Source organism: Centruroides vittatus, unplaced genomic scaffold (genome assembly GCF_030686945.1).
Source record: "Centruroides vittatus isolate TY-2023 unplaced genomic scaffold, ASM3068694v2 contig_248, whole genome shotgun sequence".
Classification (NCBI taxonomy): domain Eukaryota; kingdom Metazoa; phylum Arthropoda; class Arachnida; order Scorpiones; family Buthidae; genus Centruroides; species Centruroides vittatus.
The window spans coordinates 33,090-55,240 of record NW_027121567.1 but is presented as its reverse complement, the minus strand read 5'-3'; the positions used below and the strand labels follow the sequence as shown (position 1 = coordinate 55,240).

General features: G+C 30.7%; 1 protein-coding gene and 2 long non-coding RNA genes across 3 annotated transcripts; all 3 read left to right on the top strand.

The window, feature by feature from the left end:
* Positions 1-1,287: 1,287 nt before the first annotated feature.
* On the top strand, positions 1,288-8,967 carry LOC136971357 (organic cation transporter protein-like). Its single transcript, XM_067265802.1, has 6 exons — positions 1,288-1,307; positions 5,749-5,835; positions 7,246-7,608; positions 7,672-7,775; positions 8,050-8,204; positions 8,795-8,967. Exons 2-6 carry the CDS (start codon positions 5,794-5,796, stop codon positions 8,965-8,967), a joined length of 837 nt encoding a protein of 278 aa, XP_067121903.1. The 5' UTR covers positions 1,288-1,307; positions 5,749-5,793.
* Positions 8,968-9,085: 118 nt separating this feature from the next.
* LOC136971362 (uncharacterized) lies at positions 9,086-11,463 on the top strand. The gene is made up of 3 exons (XR_010880154.1): positions 9,086-9,172; positions 11,053-11,138; positions 11,420-11,463. It is a non-coding gene; the product is annotated as an uncharacterized lncRNA (long non-coding RNA).
* A 432-nt stretch (positions 11,464-11,895) lies between these two features.
* Positions 11,896-12,333, top strand: LOC136971361 (uncharacterized). The gene is made up of 3 exons (XR_010880153.1): positions 11,896-11,948; positions 12,034-12,155; positions 12,272-12,333. It is a non-coding gene; the product is annotated as an uncharacterized lncRNA (long non-coding RNA).
* Positions 12,334-22,151: the final 9,818 nt, after the last annotated feature.

Here is a 22,151-nt window from a genome sequence, read left to right as displayed (position 1 = left end):
AACAGTACGAACTTAATTTGAAGCGCACTTGAGTAAGCTTTTGGCCTAAACCAGTGTAAACAACGAAAGTGGCACCCACCTCTTCACCTATTTTAGAGGGTTCAGTGTAAATTCTAAACATCCAGCAATCCTTCGGATTCTCAAAGTAAACGTTCGAGACAAGCAAATTAGAGGTGTTGTAATCGTAAGTAGAAAGGGATTTTTTTTGTCTACTACGAATTTTCTTATGTCGGCAAACAGAGCTGGAATACGAGCAATGTTGTTTTTCTTTATAATTTTGGCTACTTCCGAGTCGCTATAATCTTGCCACGGCAAGTTGCCGAAGTTCTTTTTCAACTGATTTTCTTAATTTCTGAATTTATTGAGGACAAATCTGACATTACCAATAAAGCGCTCGTGGGTGCCGTCCTATGTGCCTTACAAATTGCAGACTGGCAATTTTATCGACAAATAGCAGCTTTAGTCTATCCAACACAGGCTAAGACTAGAAGAGAGATTTTCGCTAGATGGGATTATTTCGTTTTACTTCCGGTGTCCACCTAACTTTCAGTCAGCTTCATAAAAAACAAATGTTTGAAGCCCGAACAGCTAAAACGATTGAGTCATCTTACATGCAAGCAGCTTTTTACGAAATTATCGATGAGGCATTGTTGTGAGCACGTCAAATCTATACTCAGTGTGATCCTTCAGCACTCGTACGCCTTCGTTGTTAGCCTGCCAAACTCACAATAGATATGAATAGAAAAGGCTTTATTATTGCCCACAGGCAGATATATTTATAATATCCATAAGAAGAGGGATAAACATCGCATTTAATTTAAACACGATTTAATTGTATAATGTATAAATAAGTAACGAGAACTTGTATATCAACGTTATATAATATAGTGTACTGCATATTTGCATACATGTAAGTGTTACGTAACGAAAAAATATTATTTAAAATTAATTAATATCGATAAATATTAGACTTAATTAATAAAACTAAATGTTAATTGCTCTGCTTTATGTACTGTACACTATATTTTAAATATATATACTAAATATATAAGTAGATGTAGATTGTTAGTAATACGTCAGAAATACGTCATAGAACCTTTTATTTAATAATAATAATTATTATAATTACAACTATACGTTTTGTAAGAAAAGCAAAATTTTAGCAACTTGGTCTGTAAATATCAAACAAGGTATATAGAAAAACTATTGTATTATTACTTTAATGTATTATAAATACTTCTGTCAATTTAAGCTCATTTATTTATTTTTAATTTTAGGAGAATTTCAACATTTTCGGTCATAATCAGGTCAGTTTTATTTTAATAATAACAAAGATATCACTAAACTAAAAAATTGTTTTCAAATATTAAGAAAATTTTCTTTAAGTTATTTCAATGTATAAAGAATATTCTTTTTAAGGTATTTTAATTTATAAAAAAATTCTCTTTAAGGTATTTTAATTTATAAAGAAATTTTTAAGGTATTTTAATTTATAAAGTAAATTCTATTTAAGGTATTTAAATTTATAAAGAAAATGCTTTTTAAAATATTTTAATTTATAAAAAATTCTTTTTTAGGTATTTTAATTTATAAAAAATTCTTTTTTAAGGTATTTTAATTTATAAAAAAATTCTTTTTAAAAAATTCTAATTTATAAAGAAAATTCTTATTAAGGAATTTTAATTTATAAAAAAATTTTTTAAGGTATTTTAATTTATAAAAAGAATTTTTTAAAGGTATTTAAATTTAAAAAGAAAATTTTTTTAAAGTATTTTAATTTATAAAGTAATTCTTTTAAGGTATTTTAATTTATAAAGAAATTTTTAAGGTATTTTAATTTATAAAAAATTCTTTTTAAGGTATTTTAATTTATAAAGAAAATTCTTTTTAAAAGATTCTAATGTATATAGAAATTTCTTTTTTAAGGTATTATAATTTATAAAAAAATTTTTTTAAGGTATTTTCATTTATAAAGAAAATTTTTTTAAAAGATTCTAATTTATAAATAAAATTTCTTTGAAGGTATTTTAATTTATAAAGCAATTTTTTCTGAAAGTATTTTAATTTGTAAAAGAAATTTTTTAAGGTATTTTAATTTGAAAGAAATTTTTTAAGGTATTTTAATTTATAAAGAAATTTTTTTAAGGTATTATAATTTATAAAGAAAATTTTTTAAAGTATTTTAATTTATAAAAAAAATTTTTTTCTAAGGTATTTTAATTTATAAAAAAAATTCTTTTTAAGGTATTTTAATTTATAAAGAAAATTTTTTCTAAGGTATTTTAATTTATAAAAAAATTCTTTTTAACGTATTTCAATTTATAAAGAAAATTTTTTTAAGGTATTTTAATTTATAAAGAAAATTCTTTTTAAGGTATTTTTAAGATTAATTCTTGTCATATGGTTTTTTAAATCTGTGTGAAATGAGGTCGTGAATGTTATATAAATCTTGCAAGTAATGCAGCAATTATTGCATTTCGAGTAGACTTTAATATTTATTTTTTTTTCTGAAAATTATATCTTACTTTACATAATAGAAAAAGGTATATAATACTGCATAGTATAATACTGTTATTGTGAATATTTAAGAATTTTAAATAAAAAATTTGTAATAATGGAAAATATTTTTATAATCGTGATGAGTTAATGCTGAAATAATATTTTATAATTGAAATGAATTTATGTGTTTTATGTAAGTGTAAAATTACAATTTTTATGTAAGTATAGATGTAGTCACTAGAACGATAGAATAAACTTTATATTTCTGCAAAATTTTTATAAAGATTTTAATCACTCTACGTAGTAATATTTCGTATATTATTGTAGAATATCCTTGAATATGTAAATGTTAATAATTACGTTTTAAAACAAATTAATTTATTTTTCACCATAATATAAAAATGACTTTTAAAAATAGGCCAAGGTGATGAAGTACAGTACAATAAAGAAAAAATATATCTCTCTTGCAGACAATACATATAAAATGTTTCTTTACTCTATAAAGTGTTTCTTACAAGAAGAACACCACCCACTGATAAAGCGTTGCGAAATGCATTTAAAAAATGAAATTAAGAAGTTCATGAAAGTATAGCATGTTTTCGTTATTTATTGTCTAATTAACTCACTGGAAATCGAACTCAAAGAGTAATGTTTTACTTGGATTTTAATTAAAAGTTTTTTAGAGATTTAAATTTAAAAAATTCTTGAATAAGAGCCACATCATAATGCCGTAATTCCTGGCAAAGCTGCGAGGTTGCAGTAATAGCATGCTTCAAATTGACCTGGATGAATCTAATTTTATCATCCCAAGGACTACTACCAGGGTTCTGACTAAGAGCCATAATCGATCCTGGCCATGAGTTATGCTTTGACACGAAGATAAACAGGGCATGCTCTGTTAAGAGTGTTATGGGAGTTGCCTAAAATCTTTTCTCCAGCACAGATACAGCCCACAGGGCTTTCTGACTTCTTGTTACAATGCTTAAAAAGATGGTTACCTCCAGTTCGACTACACGAACGCGTTTCGGCACTACAATTAATAGCATAATGACAGAACCGAAGACATTTAAAACATTGACTAACTGATATATAGTCAACGACACCGCATCTTGTCCATTTCAGATTAACCTTCTGACCTTTCATTAATTTTACCCTCAAAATGAGGATAAACCTCAAGCACCCAAGTAACAAACAACGGATTCTTCTGACTAATAGGAAAGCGTACACGCGCGGAATAAAAAGATCCAAAAATCTTACTAACTAGATTAAATATGTTACGAAAGGAAAAAGGAATATCCAACCAAAACCAAGAAAACACAGAAAACCATTAATAGTAGAACAAACTAAATAAATAACTTAAATCCTACCAATAGTTATAATAGCAAGATAAAAATAATAGCGAAGTTAAAATAATCGAGCAGAAACTACAGTAAAATATTAATTTAACTAAAATACAAAAATAATAACCTTAGTAAACCGTTAGAAATAAAAAGAAACCGTTACAGCGAACGTTAAAATTCGTTAGGACCGTTATAACGGCTACAATTAAAAAATTTTCATGGTAGCTGAAAATGAAAAATTAAAACTTCGATAACTCGATTAATAATTATAGTAAGACTGCCCAATTTACAGTACTAATAGATATCCTTAGAACATGTCGTACATCTAACCCCAAAATATCGACCACATTTCTTTTTTATATGTATTGTCTGTAAGAAAAATATACTTTTTACTTTATTGTAAAAGTATATGAATTTGATATTTAATTTTTTTATACTTCTATAAGTAAAAAATGGAGAAAATGTTTACTTATTGTTCTCACTTACATACATAAATGAATATAATAAACATTTTTATTGTATTTTTATATATATTATGCGTTTTTATGTATAAAAAATTAATTTCAATACATACATAGAATACAACAAATAAAATTTTTCGGAAACTTTTTCACAAAACAAAACGCATTTTGTAAGAATAGAGACCAATATTTATTATACTACATAGGGAGTTAATAAAATATATTTTAATTAACCCGTAAAGTGTATAATCAAGCAATTGGTTCAATGTCCATAGTTCCATTAAATTCATACAGATCATACAGAAATCTGTTATTATGTGTTTTAAGAATGCAGTTACGAACTAAATGCATTTGTATATAACAAAATTGTAATCTTTTTATTAATATTTACAATCGTCTTTCATTTATTTGAAAGTGTACTCCATTAAACAGCTTGTGTTTCATTGAATAGTTTACGTTTTGAAATAATTTCGAAATTTACACTTTATATTGTTAACAGTTTAATAGTTTTTACGAGCCATAAATTTAAATACGATTCATACTTGTCTTAAGTAAGAATAGTTCTAATATTTATAACTTTTATAAAATATCATTACACATTAATGCTTTGTTCATGGCAGGGTTTCCCAAGAGAATAGGTATTAACTTCAGAAGGGTAGATAAAAGTTTAAGAGGCGTCGATGACACTTTGCAAATGTAAAAAACTTATTTAGAAATACTAACAATCTTACACGATAATCGTGTGTATAAAACCGTTTAGAAATGATTTACTTTGGTTATACTTCAACAATAAAAAAATCAACTGTTCCTGACGTTCTTAAGAACTGGAAAAAAATTATTATTACAACCCGATATTTCAATTAATCACTCACACTCTTCTTTTTCTTTCCTATTGCAAACTGTTGTATACTATTTATCAGGGGTGGGCAAGCAAGTGTTCAGTGGAAGCCAAAATGTAGGTTTTGAAAAATGCATGGGAGCCGCAGTTCTGTACTGTTGTAGCGGAGAGTATGGCAAGGCGCGCGATTTTATTATATAATATAAATATAATATAAAACAAATTTTGAACTTTTTAACAAACATATTTTCACAAAATTATAAAAATAAAATTGTAAAAACAATAATAAAAAACAGAAATAACACTTTCAGCAAGAGCCACACGTGACTCAAAAAAAGCCGAATGCGGCTCTCGGAGCAGCATTTACCCATGACGGCAATAGATAATAAGAAACTGTTTCGTTTTCTGATAGGTAGTGACAAAATAGATAAGTTATGTTATTATTCTTTACTTCACAACTGGGTGCATAGGTAGACACTAGACATCTTTAACATCACTCTTTATTCAAAAATATCTTACACACTTATGCACCCAGTGTAAAGTCAAGAATAATTAAAAAAAGACACGATTTCGGAATAAGTAAATTATATTATTGGTTATTTTTATGTAGGATTATATTTTACGTTCATATTATACGACACTAATAATAAACACCATGGATACAATAGAAGAGAGAAACGGATCGCCTGAAATGGAAGTAAGAATTATATTTATTAATATTGGGATAATTTTTTTTTTTATTGTTGCAAACGACATATGTAATATTGGGTAGAATTTGGATTTGATTATAGAGTTACGACTCTATAAAGACAATTTAAACGAAATGATGTAAATTTCTATATGAATTAAATGAATGAATGAATTAAATTGGAAATCAGATATTGGAAGCGTATGGACAGGAGGCCCGGTTTACTATATAACAAACTGTATGTCACGTTATAGAAATTCAAATAACTTCCCCGAAAAGAAGTTAGATAAATGACAAGCACGACTCTGTTAATAACAAAAAAAGTATAATGCACAGAGGCAAGATAATATGATACTAATTTGAGGTAGAATGCCAGAGCTTCATTTACCGCATGAGATGTATATTCTTATAATCAAAAAACTTTAAGATCTCACTCAAGCAATGCGGAAGTTCTGGCATTATTTGCCTGTCTGTTTGAAAATTTAATTTAGTGTTTGAAATACTTATGACACATTTTGAATATAAAGTTTGCCTCAATCTACATATAATTTGATGATTGTTGTATAAACCGAAGTGCCAAAAATTAGAGACAGCAGCACACGCTATGTTATTTCTTACTACCCATGGAGGAAATGTTTCTGATAGAATATTTTTATTTGACACCATAGGTACGATTTTTGTAGGTTATGTCTGAGTTTAATTAGGCCGTATAAAAGATTTATTGTCATTATAAATAAATTGTTGGAGCAGGAATAATAGGTCGCGCTATCAGCGAGGTATCGAATGCGCTTGAATTTTCTTCTACAACAGTTTAAAAGTCATAAAAGAAATATTTAAATAAGGACAGAAACATACATCACGAACGCACTGCGGAGGTCCACGCCTGATGCAAGAACGTGATTGCTGGTGGCTAACCAGGTTAGCAACGACACAACGAAAAGCATGTATGCGGTAAATCACATCAGACTTCAACACGGGCGCTGTTGAGACCTGATGAGAAAGTTTTGAACTTGAATTCATTTGCATATATGTATTAACATTAAACGTTAATCATATTTTTCAATAAATGATTTTTATCTTTTCTTTTCAGTTTTTACTTTAGATTTTTTTTGTTTCATTAAAATTCGCTTAATTATGATAGCCGCATAATTGCTTCAAAGTAGTCAGGTCCGGATTTTTCCCAATTAGGCAGAATTTTCTGTATATAATTATAGGCTTTCCGTAAGATTTTCATATCTGGTCTCGTCTTTCATCTATGTAACATACTTCTCGAGCTTAGGAAAAGGTAGACGGTATAGTTCTATAATTTTTTCAAATTACAGCTTAAAAATTATTATAGCAGATTGCATACTTTCATTATTTTGCTATACACTACATAGTGACTCATCTGATAAATACTAAAATTATATGTTTTGGTAGGAAACATCGAAACAATTTCAAGATTTTACAGATCTTATCGGTGCATTTGGAAGATGGCAAAAAATTTTATTCGGGATATTTGTATGGAATGTTGCTCTCTTCGCAATGAGCAATTTAAATTGGCCATTCTTGGCTTACAAAGTAGATTATTGGTGTGCGAGAACACCAAAATACATCAACATGTCCGTAGAAGAATGGAAAAATATCAGCGCACCTATGGACATCGGAAACGGCAGAACAACACATAGTCGATGTGAAGTATACGATATTAACGATGAAGAATATGAAAAGAACTTTACCAGTATTCCTTGTCGTTCGTGGGAATACGATCATTCACAATACAGAAGTAGTGTCATTGAAAAGGTAATAATAAAACGATTTTACTTAAATGTATATCTGAAGTTCAATTTAGTTTAAAATTTTCAGTGGAATTTAGTTTGTGAAAGTTCTTGGTTGAGTTCAGTCGCTGGATCTTCTTACTTCGTGGGATTATTCGTTGCCGGTATCGTATCTGGCCAGATATCCGATAGGTGTGAAAACTTCTCATTTCGTATAATTCATACGCCTCTATGTCTTCATTTTCTACAATTCGTTATATAATTGTATTCTAGGATTGAGCTTATTTTAGGACGTATTGCACTAGTGTTTTGGTTTATTCCTCAGTTGAAAAAACCAACACACCAGTGCAATACGTCTTATTAATAAACTCAATCCTAGTAGACAATTACATAACTTTTGATTTTGATTTTCATGAAAATGTTTTCATTTTATAGCAATGTATTAATTGTATCAATATTTACGTAGATATGGAAGAAGACCAGTGATAATATCCGGTCTCGTGCTTCACATTACTTTTGGGATTCTTTGCTCGTTTTCTCCATATTACTGGATCTTTACTTTATCTCGTTTCTTCTTTTCTGCAGGAATTTCTGCTTCTCACGTAACGTACATTGTATACGGTAAGTCATGAATTGAATTCATACATTTAAGAAAATGGTAACAATAGAATGTGAATTTGACTTTGTGCTTCATGCTTAATACAGTAGAGTGTCCTTAATTCGAACAGTGGTTATCCGAATCGTCGGTTATCCGAACGCTTTTCAGTCGGACTGTGTCGTGCGGAATCGAACGTTTTTGATATGAGATTTACTTCTAAAGTATAATTATTATGTTTTTATGCTCTTAAATATATTTATTTTGTTCGTACAAAATAAAGAAATAATTGTTAACAATTTGAACATCGGAGAGGTTAATATATTTTCTCGTATATAATCGGTTATCCGAAAAAGCACTTATCCGAACAACCAGTCCCCAATTGATACGGATTAACGACTCTCTACTGTATACTGTATTATCTTCACTTTATTCAAATAAATTACGTGTATTTAATAAAAATTTCCGTAAAGTAAATACGCAATACTATTGATGAACCATTTGCAAATTTTCCAGTAAACATTATATATTTAAATTGAAAGTTTACATCAAATATTTATTCTATATATTGTCGTTATTGTTTTTTTAAACAATAACAAACGACTTTTATGCATAGTTACGGAAGTGATTGGACCAACACACAGAGATAAAGTCATGGTAATTAACTGTTTCGCCTATTGCATTGGGATGCTTATGATTACCGGAGTATCTTGGTTTTTCAAACATTCCACTTATATTCAGTTATGCTGCTCTTTGCCGTCCATTCTCACACTCATATTTATCAGGTAATGGTTATTTAATGTGTTAATTGTTTTTATGTTTTATTAAAAATATGTTTTCGATCAGTTTTATACCGGATTCTCCAAGATGGCTGCTAACTCACGGTAGACTACGTAAAGCTGAAGAGGTTATTCGTAACATAATGCAGAAGAATAAAAGACATCACGACGATTTAACCGAAATTATTGGAGAACTTTATTGGAAAATTGTAACGGTAAAATGATTTTAATCGAGCTTTACACGATAAGTCGAGCTTTACACGGAATGACGATGCTTTGAAATAATAGAATAACGATTTAAAAATATTTGTGAAAAATATCGAATTAAAGTAAACTTTAAGGTCTGATAAATAAGTTTCAACGGTGTGTTTGAATTGTTAAAACGGCATATATAATTAGTTATTAATGAATTAATTATTATTTTTTTGATAAAAAAAATAATTATTTTAATACGTCTTTCATGAAAACTAATGGATGCAATAGTTTCGTTTTAATATTGTTGTGTCTGAGCTAAGGGGCTTAATCGATTCTCATGAACACAGAATAAATAAATAAAATTAAAATTGATACGTTTCATTTTCGAAGCGTTGTTTTTAGCAATTATGATAGAAAAATGGTTTATTGGCATAAAACAAACCTTCAACTACCAGTAAGAAATATTACCGCTGTTTATCGCAGCAAATTGTTCTGACCCTTTTTTTGATTAAGATCGCATTTTCTTCTTTAACCTGATGGGCCTACACTCATCACACTGACAGGGACGACGCTTTGCTAGAACTGCAACCTATCGAATATATAGCTGCAGAACATGGCTATAAAAACACCTTGTACGTGGGTTATTAGGCGCTTAGTTCGATTACCTAGTTGTACACAACGCGAAAAATATGATAGATCAAAGCAAGATCCCAGAAGTTTACAGTATACCGGTAAGGGATGATTGATTTCAACGGATGTTAGTGCATATTGGTTCAACTAAACGGTGATTATGAAAAAGGGTACCTACGCATGAATACGATATTAAAAAAAACAGACATACCACCGCCTTGTCCACGTACGCTACTGACTCGGTAGTGAATAGTGACCCGGGGAATACTAAGTCAATTAGTCAGGCCTATCGAACGGATCATATTTGTAGCCTGAAGGCTTTAGAAATACATAAAGCCAGCCTGACCGTGAAGTATGTTAATTTTAAAGACTGCTATACAATATTGCATGAATGGAGGTATCTTTATGAAAAATCTGGGCAAAGTTAATTTTTATTAATTCATTCTGTACGTCTTCAGAAGGTATGTGTGAACTCGTCATACATTTACGAGTTTTACTCGTTCACTTACGTTACATGTTATTCGAAATTTAACATTATTTTTTCGAATATTATCGTTCCAACGATTCAATTCGGAATTCGTTTAAAAAATCTAATGTAGGTCTTGGAGAAGGCCGAAAACGTTCGTTTTCGTTAATATTTGATATTGGTAGTTAAAGGTTTTGTTTTATGTGATTATCTCTAGTAATTTGAAAAGGGGATAGTTTCAATATGGTTTATTGAATCATTCATAACACAATCGTCCTGTACACAATATTAAATGCTTCATTTATATACAGGGTAGGCCAACGAAAACGAAACGGCAATGTTCGTGTTCGTCCAAGCAAATTGCTCGGACAGGTCGATTTTATTCTCGAGGGGACATCTTTTGCAATAAAGTTTTTGCGATTCTGAATACAACAGACAACAAAAAATTTTAAAAACTAATTTATTTTCTATTAACTAAACAAACATTTATTTCGAAAAAAATGTTTGTTTAGTTAATATTCAGATTCGCAAAAACTTTATTGCATAAGATGTCCCCTCGAGAATAAAATCGATCTGCCCGAGCGATTTGCTTGGACGAACACGAACACTCTGCCGTTTCGTTTTCGCTGGCCCACCCTGTATATACATATAGGGATATTTTTATTAACACGTGGAAAACTTTGACTCTTCTGGATCCGCCATTGGTCGGACTTCTCATAGTTTAAAATAAACGTGTACAATAGTTAATGTATACCAAAATATTTTATACTAAATATGATGCTGTATGTGATTTTTCTGTTACAGAATGACAAGAGGAGGAAATTTAACCTTTTTCATTTGTTCAGAAATATAACGTTACGCAAAATTACTTTCATCATGTACATCTTATGGTAACCATTTTTTACTTATTGACATATTAAGTAATTTGTCATTGATAAAAGATGATTCTGATTATTTTTTAGTTTAAAATATTAATGAATTGTTATACATTGAATTTTGACAGATGCATAACAATTACAATGTAATACTATAATATTAAATATTTTATTGTATTAATTAATAAAGCGTTTTTCTTTATAAAAGTGGAGTGAACACAAACCAATACGTGGACTTCTTTTGTTAAAACTTTTCTTAATTTATTATACACATGAAAGTCTTTCATTTCTTTCAGGTTTGTCATAATATTCGACGCCTACTCATTATTTATGAATGCGGATATCACAGGAGGAAACATCTTTCTTCTTTTTCTTTTATTTTCTTTACTACAAGCTTGCGTTTCTGCCGTATTGAACATTGTTTTACCTCGCTTTGGAAGAAGACGTATTTTGATGTTCGGATTCTTTTCAGTGGGCATTACATCGTTACTCATAATAGCCGTTCCAAACGGTAAACCTGAAATTAATCATACTAATCATTAAACTTACTTTTGATATTAACAATATGAGAGAATAGTTTTGTTTTGAAACGTCTTGACTCTTTCATTTTATATCGATTCTCAACATTATGGTTTTTAAACAGATCTTCTATGGCTTAGGATTGTCTTCGTAGTGTTATGCTGTTCCTGTGCATCGATGACAATGACTGTATTGTATGGATATACTTTAGAAGTATATCCGACTGTAATTCGTAACGTGGGTGTTGGATCGTGTTTTACCGTCTCGACACTCGGATCAATTGCTGCACCTTTCATGAAAGATCTTGTATGACTTTACTAATACAGTATTAAAAATGAAAGTGAAGTTATTCATACTAGTTTACATTATAATGTGATTGTATTTGTTACAGAGTGAAAAGGCAAATTGGAGAATTCCGTTTGTTTTAGTAGGAGTATTGACTGTTACTTCTGGTTTGTGCATTTTGCCTTTACCAGAGACCAAAAATATTCGTTTGAACGATACCATTGTGAAGTAAGAAATTATTAATTATTATTTTAGAAAATATAATCGATTATAAGTAACAGTTATTGAAATATGTTATATATTTTTTATATGTTCATAAATAATATCAAATTATATTTTTGCAGTAATACATCAGAAAATGAAGAGGAATTGAAAAAATTACAAAATAAGAATAAACAAAAATTACTACATTAATATGAGAAAATTACTTTAATACTAAAAATGCACTCTAAAGATTGAATGAAGAAAATCTTTAAAATGAAAACTTTATTTATGTCGAAAAAAAAAAGATTACAATTATTAAGTTAATATTAATGATAATATTAAACATTTATTTAGTTAGAACTAGGATTAGTATGTGTAGAAATGTAATATAAAACTGTATATGTATAAAAAGTAAAATTAAGTTGTATGTACTTTCTATCCCTATTTTTGAGTGGCCTGCACGATACTATTTAAGTTAGAAGTATGTTAACGTAACTACCTAGTTGTGTAGTAATTCGTTGTATGGCTTAAGTGTGCATAGAGCACAAACATACAAATATCCTCATTTATATATATATATATATATATATATATATGAATAAAACATTTGTATGTATATATAGATTAATTAGTATTATAAACAAAATAATCAAATATTTGATTCTTTAAAGATTATGAGAAAAGCCTTGTTAAGAAAATAAGAAACAAGTATTGTGAAGTGATTTTGATTTGAAACGATTTTCAAATTATAAAAGAATCAAACAATATCGATTGTAACAAAAAGAATAGAAGCTCGAAAAAGAAAATGTTAGAAACGGGATTTGTCTGTTATTAAAAAGAGAATATAAAATAAATCTAGCCCAGTATGAGGCGTCCCGGGATACTATTTTTACATAATTAATATAAAAATATATATTGTTTTAAATATAATACTCTGTCGTTAATTCGTAATAAGAGATACTTACTTAAGTAGTTTTTCTCAAAACTGTCTATTTTAGAATGCTGAAATAACCACAACAAAAATTATGTTTAACCCAACGAGCGAAAATATACTATATAGATTGGCTGAAGGGACGCCATGTTTCAGAAAAATTCAATACACATTCGTCATTTTCCTTTTAGTCAAAAAGCATGGCATTTGTGTTGTGTAAAGGCAACGAGCTAGAATATTCCAACCTCGTGTAAAATGTATAGTACCCATCTACGCCACCAACAGCGCTGTAATCATGGTCACAGCCACTCTATGTAATATGTTTTAGCTTATTGGTCTAGCCATAAGTTAACACACTTTCCAGGCATTATAGTATTTTATGAATTGGAAATACAAAACAAAACATTTCTATTATTGAAGAGAACTCATCAGAGCAAACATCATATAGCGCCCTAAAACGTTTTCTGCCAACAGGTTTAAACTGTTTTCATATTTGGTTAATTTACTTTTAATCTATTAATTTATTTACAAATTTATTTTTTAAAAATTAATTTATTAATTTCAAATTCTATCTGCAAGTTTCAAAAATAGGAATATGTTAATCTAGTAACACACGATCTTGATTGTAATAAACAAGAAACGGCACAATCGAGTTCGAAAACGAGAGTCTGCTTTATTAAGATATGGATTTTATTATTATACATACATTTAATTACATATAAATACAAGCTGACATTTTTAAGCAAACGATATCACAGAATTTTATTGGCTATAAATTTGGCTACTTAACTAATAAGGTATAATATAATTTGGTTCAGAATTGGACATTGTCGCCATCTCGTGTTAATTTTTATAAGAGTGAAGAGATATACTGAACTCTCTTATGGTTACTTGATAAAGTGGTTGGGTGAAAGCCGAACTTTCTGCCTACAGCCATTTTCTCTCACTAGGAGTACTGCTGTCAGGTTTCAGACTAAACGTGGGTCGTGGTACTAAACAAAGCGTGTATAGAATTGATGATGAAATTCGACTTCTAAATATAAATCCTTCCCTAATGTTATTAAATTCAGAAAACGAAACTCTTATGTCTATTTCCAAAATTGCAGGGTTACGCTTCCGAATAAATAACAAAAAGTCATAATTATCATTATTGCCTTACTGTCCTTTATTTTCTTATTATATATTTTGTCAACGTGGACATTAATTATTAATAGGACAATTATACTGGTTTTAAGCTTTTACGTAAGAATTGAAGAAAAATGTTCTTAAGAAAAACAGACTTTCTTTATTAGCTACCTGTACACATACATCGATTCACATCTGTGTTTTGGACTATAATGTTCCTCATCAGCAGAATTACAATTGTGATAAAGTTTAATTATAAAATAACAGATAGATAATTAAAAATTAAAAAATTAAAATTAAATTTTTACAATATATTTATAAAACTTACGATATACAAGCATCCAATTCCCGACGACAAATGTTTTTTGTATTGAAAACTAAAATGCTTCATAATCCTATTATAAAAATTAAAAATATTTTATGAGAACTAAAACTTTTTTGTAAAACTACTAAAATTATTTGTAAAGAAAACGTTTTACCTTTACAATGCGCTATCTAAACTCACAAAACTGGCGGCTGTTGAGCTCATTAACATATTTATACGCATTTATCACACTACACCTTTTGTGTTGCCGAGATAGTTTTGTTGAAAAACTAACGTTTTCGTTTATTCTATAGGCCCTGTAGAATAGGCCGAAAACGTTAAAATTGCACGATTAATTTTTATTTTTTATTTCAAGTTTCTTAAAGACATTTTAATATTTAAAATGACTAAAGTTAAATGTATACAATAATAAAAATATTATATACAACTAATTTTACTTTATAATATAGTCGTTGGGAAAGACTACCGAATACTCTATTCATAGAAACCATAGTGAATACTGCGATTGTTGCTACCGACATAAACAGAGCTAACTCGTAACTGAAGCTAGTATTTAGAATAACGGCGCTACAGTACCATTTGAGTATTGTAGAAGCAGCTTCGGTGCGATTAGCATCAAAATTTGAAAGCATCGTAGAGAGTGCCATAAGTACCCGAAAGTACAGGCCAGAAATTGCAGGCATAGATTAAAATGCATTCAAAATTATTTCTTCTTCATTACGAAGTATTTTCATAGGAATTTTTCAAACTTACCTTGTTTTCAGCACAAAATATTTGCAGATTACGCGGTAAAATACGTGATCTAGATAAAGAGGGCATTGTTACTCTTACGTATTTTGTTCTTTAGATTGCATCGAAAGAAATTTACATTTTAATTAGGGATACGAGAGAGTTTACTATCGATTACAATACAAAAGTGAGCGACAAATATTATCTGAATGAATACTAAATAAACGAACAAAACTCTGTTTGCATGATTATCTGCTACGGCAAAGGTTTATCTAAAAAAGCAATAGAAACATCTAGAGTCCATTTTCTGAAGGAAATAGAATGGACTTGTTATACGATATTATGATCTTTTGCCCACTAATAACCGTTTGGACAATGGTCGTGTTTTCGTCTGACCAACTAGCAGGCCAAGTGTTGTTTTATGGATATTTTCACATTTCTTGCATCTGAATACAATATAGTTTCTCATGTTAACTTTATTGAAAGGCATTATTTATGACCATCTGTTTACGAAGCACAACGAATATTAATTTATCGAACCTAATTACACTATAATTTTATATAGGCCTAATTACATTATAATTTATATATATATATATATAAACTGCTACGTAACGAAAAAATACTGTTTAAAATTAATTAATATCGTTAAACATTAGATTTAATTAATAAAACTAAATGTTAATTGCTCTGCTTTATGTACAGTATATATATTTAAAATATACTGTACAGTACATAGAGCAGAGCAATTAACATTTAGTTTTATTAATTAAGTCTAATATTTATCGATATTAGTTAATGTCAAATGTTTTAACATGTTGCTGTTCACACGTTCTTAACACAGTACTAAATTATTTGTAACACAACAACAACACTATTTGTAATTTATTTTCATCACTAGTGAGTAACACTCTGGCACTCCACAAGCGAGTAACACTCAGGTACCCGACAATTAATTAATAAAGTCACAACACTGGTTCTTTGCCAGCCACACAGCCACACACTCTCGTCAGCACAGCTACACACTTCGGTCAGCATTGCCCCCACACCCAAGGAAAACCACAATTTTTCCCTCTCTAGGCAAGAAGCTCTCTCCCCGCATTCTCAAGTCTATAGTTACACAACACACCTGACACGTGTGACACAGCTGTGGACTGTACATCAACACTATGTAACATAAACACACGTGTTACACACATGTTACAGTTTTGTTGAATTGAATATCGAACTTAACAGTTAATTTTAAATAGTATTTTTTCGTTACGTAACATTTACCATAAAATATGCAGTACACGGTATAATATAACGTTGAAATACAAGTTCTCGTTACTTGTTTATACATTGTACAATTAAATCGTGTTTAAATTAAATGCAACGTTTATTCATCTTCTTATGATTATTATAAATATATCCGCCTTGTGGGCAATGATAAAGCCTTTTCTATTCATATCTATTGTGAGTTTGGCAGGCTAACAACGAAGGCGTACAGGTGCTGAAGGATCACACTGAGTATAGATTTGAAGTGCTCACAACAATGCCTCATCGATAATTTCGTAAAAAGCTGCTTGCATGTAATATGACTCAATCGTTTTAACTGTTCGGGCTTCAAACATATGCCTTTTATGAAGCTGACTGATATTTAGGTGGACACCGGAAGTAAATCGAAATAATCCCATCTAGTGAAAATCTCTCTCCTAGTCTTAGCCTGTGTTGGATAGACTAAAGCTGCTATCTGTCCATAAAATTGCCAGTCTGCAATTTGCAAGGCACATAGGACGGCACCCACGAGCGCTTTATTGGTAATGTCAGATTTGTCCTCAATACATTTAAAAATTAAGAAAATCAGTTGGAAAAAGAATTTCATCAACTTGCCCTGACAAGATTATAGCGACTCGGAAGTAGCCAAAATTATAAAGAAAAACAACATTGCTCGTATTCCAGCTCTGTTTGCCGACATAAGAAAATTCGTAGTAGACAAAAGAAATCCCTCTCTACTTACGATTACAACACCTCTAATCTGCTTGTCCCGAACGTTTACTTTGAGAATCCGAAAGATTGCTCAATGTTTAGAATTTACACTGAACCCTCTAAAATAGGTGAAGTGGTGGGTGCCTCTTTCGTTGTTTACACTGGTTTAAGCCAAAAGCATACTCAAGCGCGCTTCAAATTAAGTTCGTACTGTTCAATTGATCAAGCAAAAACAATAGTTATTTATATGAGCTTAATCCACATTAGGCGTAGACAAGACGAAAGATACATTGTACCCTACTGCATACGCTCGGATATTAGGTTAGAATAGCCTGATCTGATAGCCGCGTTAAACTCGTGCATCTCATACATTACATTCTCAAGCATTTAAATAACAACATCAAAATAGAGTTTCAATAGGTCCCGAGTCATGCCGGCGGTCATTGTAAACGAAGCCACTGACCAGCTAGTCTAGAGTGTGAATTCAGTTACATTCCTACTTCTTACATTGACATGCACGCCAAATAACAGATTACCATCCTCTCGGAAAAAAGCTAGAACCACGACACTACGGCTAGGCTCACCTACACTTTTATACAACTGGCCATGCAACCCACAGCATCTCATCCAGCCACTGTCGTGTTCAAAACTTTGTACGCCTCAATGATATTGAATTTCTTTTTACTAATCACAGCCGGTCTAACTTTGCTAATTCATACTGGTATAAAAAATTTAGAAATCGTTATTAAACCCGACCGTTTTCGAGATGCGACAAATGATCTCCCTTTATCTCTCCACCCTTCTACCATTAATCATGAAAATTTAATAGGATCAATTCCTTTAATACGCAAACTTTCCTTCAGAAATTATCGACAAGAACCACAGGAGTTATTAAGCTTCAAAAAGGATGAACAAAACTGTGTAAACAAGCAGCAACATCTATATATAGAGAAAAAACCGAGAATTTTTTTGTATCGCTTGATGTTTTAAGATCTGAGTCTAAAAAATTCTGAGAGGCCATACTTTTCCTGTTATATATAACAGAGCCGGAAAAATAACATTCGAGTCCATGTAGGCACACGAATTTCGAAAATACTTCAGATGTCCATATCTTAAATAGGGATTATCTTCACATAAAATTCTACATGAAGGTGTTATTTTGGAGATCTCCCACCAAACGAAATAAACGTCATCATATATTTCGTTACTTTGTAGGTCAGTTTTTACTTCTGAGCTTCAAAGAGAATAAATTATTAATGGTAAGTAAAGGCAAAAATTGACTGATCATGTAGCAGAATGTATAAAATTTGTTATAACACTCAAAAGTGTTACCTTTTCTAAGTTGATTTTAAAGACGTAATACTGTATTTTTTGCAATGATATATTAAATATAGCGGTGATAGTCTTTGTATAAGTCACAAGTCACATTAATCAATAACAAATAACTTTTTATTGCTGTTAATATATAATAAATTATAAAATCATGTAACTTATTTAATAAGAGGTAAGTGAGCGACACGGTTTTATAATTCATAATATTATAATTGTATTCCTGGTAAAGAATTTCTACTAACCCTGTTCATAATACTTATTCTTGTGTTCCTGGTAAAAAATTTATATTAATCCCATTCATTATACTAACTCTTGTAATCCTGGAAAATAATTTATACTAACCCTATTCATAATACCGGCCTTTGTATTCCAGGTATAACAAAGCTTATTTACATTTTCAGCCCGTTTTAACTCACATTCTGGATGGTTTTCCCTGCTATATTTCGGCAGTCCCGTAAAAGGCAAAAACACCGAAATGAACCATAAAATCACATACTTCGAATGCCATCAGATTTATCATAGAAATAAGTTAAGTGCTAATGTAATAAATCAGGTATGACGATAGGAAGTGCCTTCAAAGGATATCTTAATGATCAAGAAGAAATACAAATTAAAACTTATTTACAATTTCATAAGTCGCAGATAAATTTAGAAACTTGTTTAAAAAATGATTTATCAAGATTTCTTTTAATGAAATCTAAACAATTTATTACAGTTTAATATTTAAAGAAATTATTAGCATTAAATACAAGGCACGTTCAATAGTTAACCAGAAAATTGCCATTAAATGTAAGTAATACGAGCATTAGCATAACAATTTTGGAACAGCAAAACCAGAGGAAATATTAACTGCGATTGGCAGCACTGTTAATACGCGAGAATATGACTACGGGACTGCAGAAGATGCAAAACAAAAACTTCCATAAAACTGTTGCTGTTTTTGAAACACGAGAACTTTACTCATGCAAATGTAGTTCTGTATGAATATCGTTTCCTTACTATATACGTGTTGGATAGATGCCACCGTTTTATATCAAATGCCTTACATTCTCGCGCATGAACACTGTTGCCCAGGGCCGGATTATCGAATAGGCAAAGTAGACAAATGTCTGGGGCCCGTAATTCGGAAGGGCCCAGCTTCAGTGCAAAAGATTTCTCCGTTTCAAAACGAGTTAAAAATTATGTAAAAAATTTGATAGGACAGAAAAGGCTGTATTTGACAATTCCTACTAAGCTCCGCTCGACTAGCCATTACCTAAAAAAAAAAAAAACGAAAAAAAAGGTCAACAGCCACCCGTGCGTCAGAAGTAATGTACGCTACGAGATCTCTCGCACCATCTAGAAATATTCCTAGGGCCGCCTCTCGTGGTAGTACTGATGTATGGTTATGATTTATTTTCTAAATCTAAACTTATACGTCGCGACATCGCATATTCGATATAGGGTTCAAGTTGCTCGAGTGCGAAGATATTACAATTCAATAGTGTTTTATAAGAGTTAAAAAGGGTGACACTACAATGTGACTTGGGGTGAAACCACGATATACGCACCGGGTGTCACCCGTGCTAGCTACTCTAATGTCACATTATATAAGGTTTCTTTAGAAGCAACTTATTTAAATGGGGCCCCAATTTAAATTTTGTCTAGGGTCCGCTAGAGGCTTAATCCGGCGCTGCTGTTGCCAAACCAATACACTATTGCTTGTCTTCGAAGTATCGTGTTTCAAAAATAATACGTTGTTACGCAAACTCCCAAATTTAATGGAAATTTTTCCCTTTTCCGTTAAATGTGCCTTGTATAAAAAACTAAAAGGGAAGTTGCGGCAGACGTTTTTATCGGAAAACGTGTACGTCGGACGTAGGACGCCGCCTTGCTGTAAGCCTAGAAGTTTGACAATAGCGTTTGAAACGTCAGTGGAATCATGCTCGACGTTCCAAACGCCATTGTCAAACTTCTAGGCTTACAGGAAAGCGGCGTTGATCGTCCGACCAACACGTTTTCGCGATGAAAGCGTCTGCCGCAAACTCTCTAATGTCATGAACGGTAGACTTCCACTCGGCTGCTAGTATGAACCTTTTCTATGACTGCATGAATTTATATATATTTGCTATGACCGAGAAGTGGCCAAGTAATACATTACTGAACATTACTAGTTTGGTTCAAGCCTCATCGATCGACTTACTGCACATAGTTTATCATATTTACTTTACGGGTAGAACACCTAAATAAAAATGAACTTTTCATAATAAATATGAATATAGAAGACCAGAGAGCTGAGGCAAACAACAGCTTCCCGCGAATTTTTTATGAGGAACACAGCGGTCAGATTATGCCCAGTATGTGGAGTCACACTATCGCCTGTTTTCGCCTTGTGAAACACACGATGCGTACGATTAGAAACGCATTGTTACTATCTACAAGGCAGACATATATATATAGTGTGTGAAAAAAGAATAAACGTTGAAGTTGATTTAAATACGATTTATTTCTAATTTTTAGTAACTAAAAAGAACAGTTGTTTTTCCAGATTGTATAATACTGTGTACTGCATATTTTATGGTAACTAAGAGCTATAGGCCTAAACTTTTAGCTATAGGCCTAAACTTTCTGTTTAGGCCTAACATTAATATTTAATAACGAAAAACATTATTTTCAATCAATAAATCAATAAAACCAATATCAATTGCTAAGTTGTATGTACTGTACAGTACATTCTAAATATATACAGTATATGCTAATTTAATTCGATAAATAAATATTGGTTATGCGTCGTAAAAAATGATTGGTAAATAGTGTCTTCCAGCAGAACTTTCTATAAGAAGCTAATTTGTGTTTAGATGTTAAAAATGTAAAGAAAACCGTGAAAACCACACGTGGCCAGAACGATAGACTCATACGAACCAGCGAATATTATACATTCCGTTACCGATTGAATAAATATCGAAAGATCGTATGATAATTAGAAAAGAAAAAATATATTTCTTACTAGACTATACAATAAATGAGTCCATTTCGATCGGTCCCTTCACACGCTTTCGTAGAGGTATTAACAAGTCTACAGCGGAACCGTCTTTTTATTTGAGGCTACTGTCCGCCAACAAATGTAAAAAAGTTAAAAGTCCTCTAGCGGTGGCTTACATAATTTTTAAAAATAAATTATTACATTAAAAATTGCCGGGACGATTTCATATTTAGAAAAGAAAAAAATATTTCTTACTAGACTATACAATAAATGGCTATACAATATATGAGTGATATGTAAGCCACCGCTAGAGGACTTTTAACTTTTTTACATTTGTTGGCGGACAGTAGCCTCAAATAAAAGGACGGTTCCGCCGTAGACTTGTTAATACCTCTACGAAAGCGTGTGAAGGGACCGATCGAAATGGACTCATTTATTGTATAGTCTAGTAAGAAATATATTTTTCTTTTTTAAATATAAAATCGTCCCGGCAATTTTTAATGATTGTATGATAAGTCCATTTTATTTCCTTCAAAAATGGACGTTAAATGCTTCTATTGCTTTTTTAAACCAAAATTTGCCGTAGCAGACATGTTAGGAAAGATCTTGGTTCAGCCTTGTAAATGCATTCCAGTAAGCAAACGTAAG

Excerpts from the sequence above, each read along its gene's own strand:
- LOC136971357 (XM_067265802.1), top strand. The coding sequence starts at position 5,794 with ATGGATACAATAGAAGAGAGAAACGGATCGCCTGAAATGGAA. Across the intron at positions 7,776-8,049 it reads TCTGGCCAGATATCCGATAG|ATATGGAAGAAGACCAGTGA; the intron begins GTGTGAAAACTT and ends ATATTTACGTAG. Across the intron at positions 8,205-8,794 it reads CGTAACGTACATTGTATACG|TTACGGAAGTGATTGGACCA; the intron begins GTAAGTCATGAA and ends TTTTATGCATAG.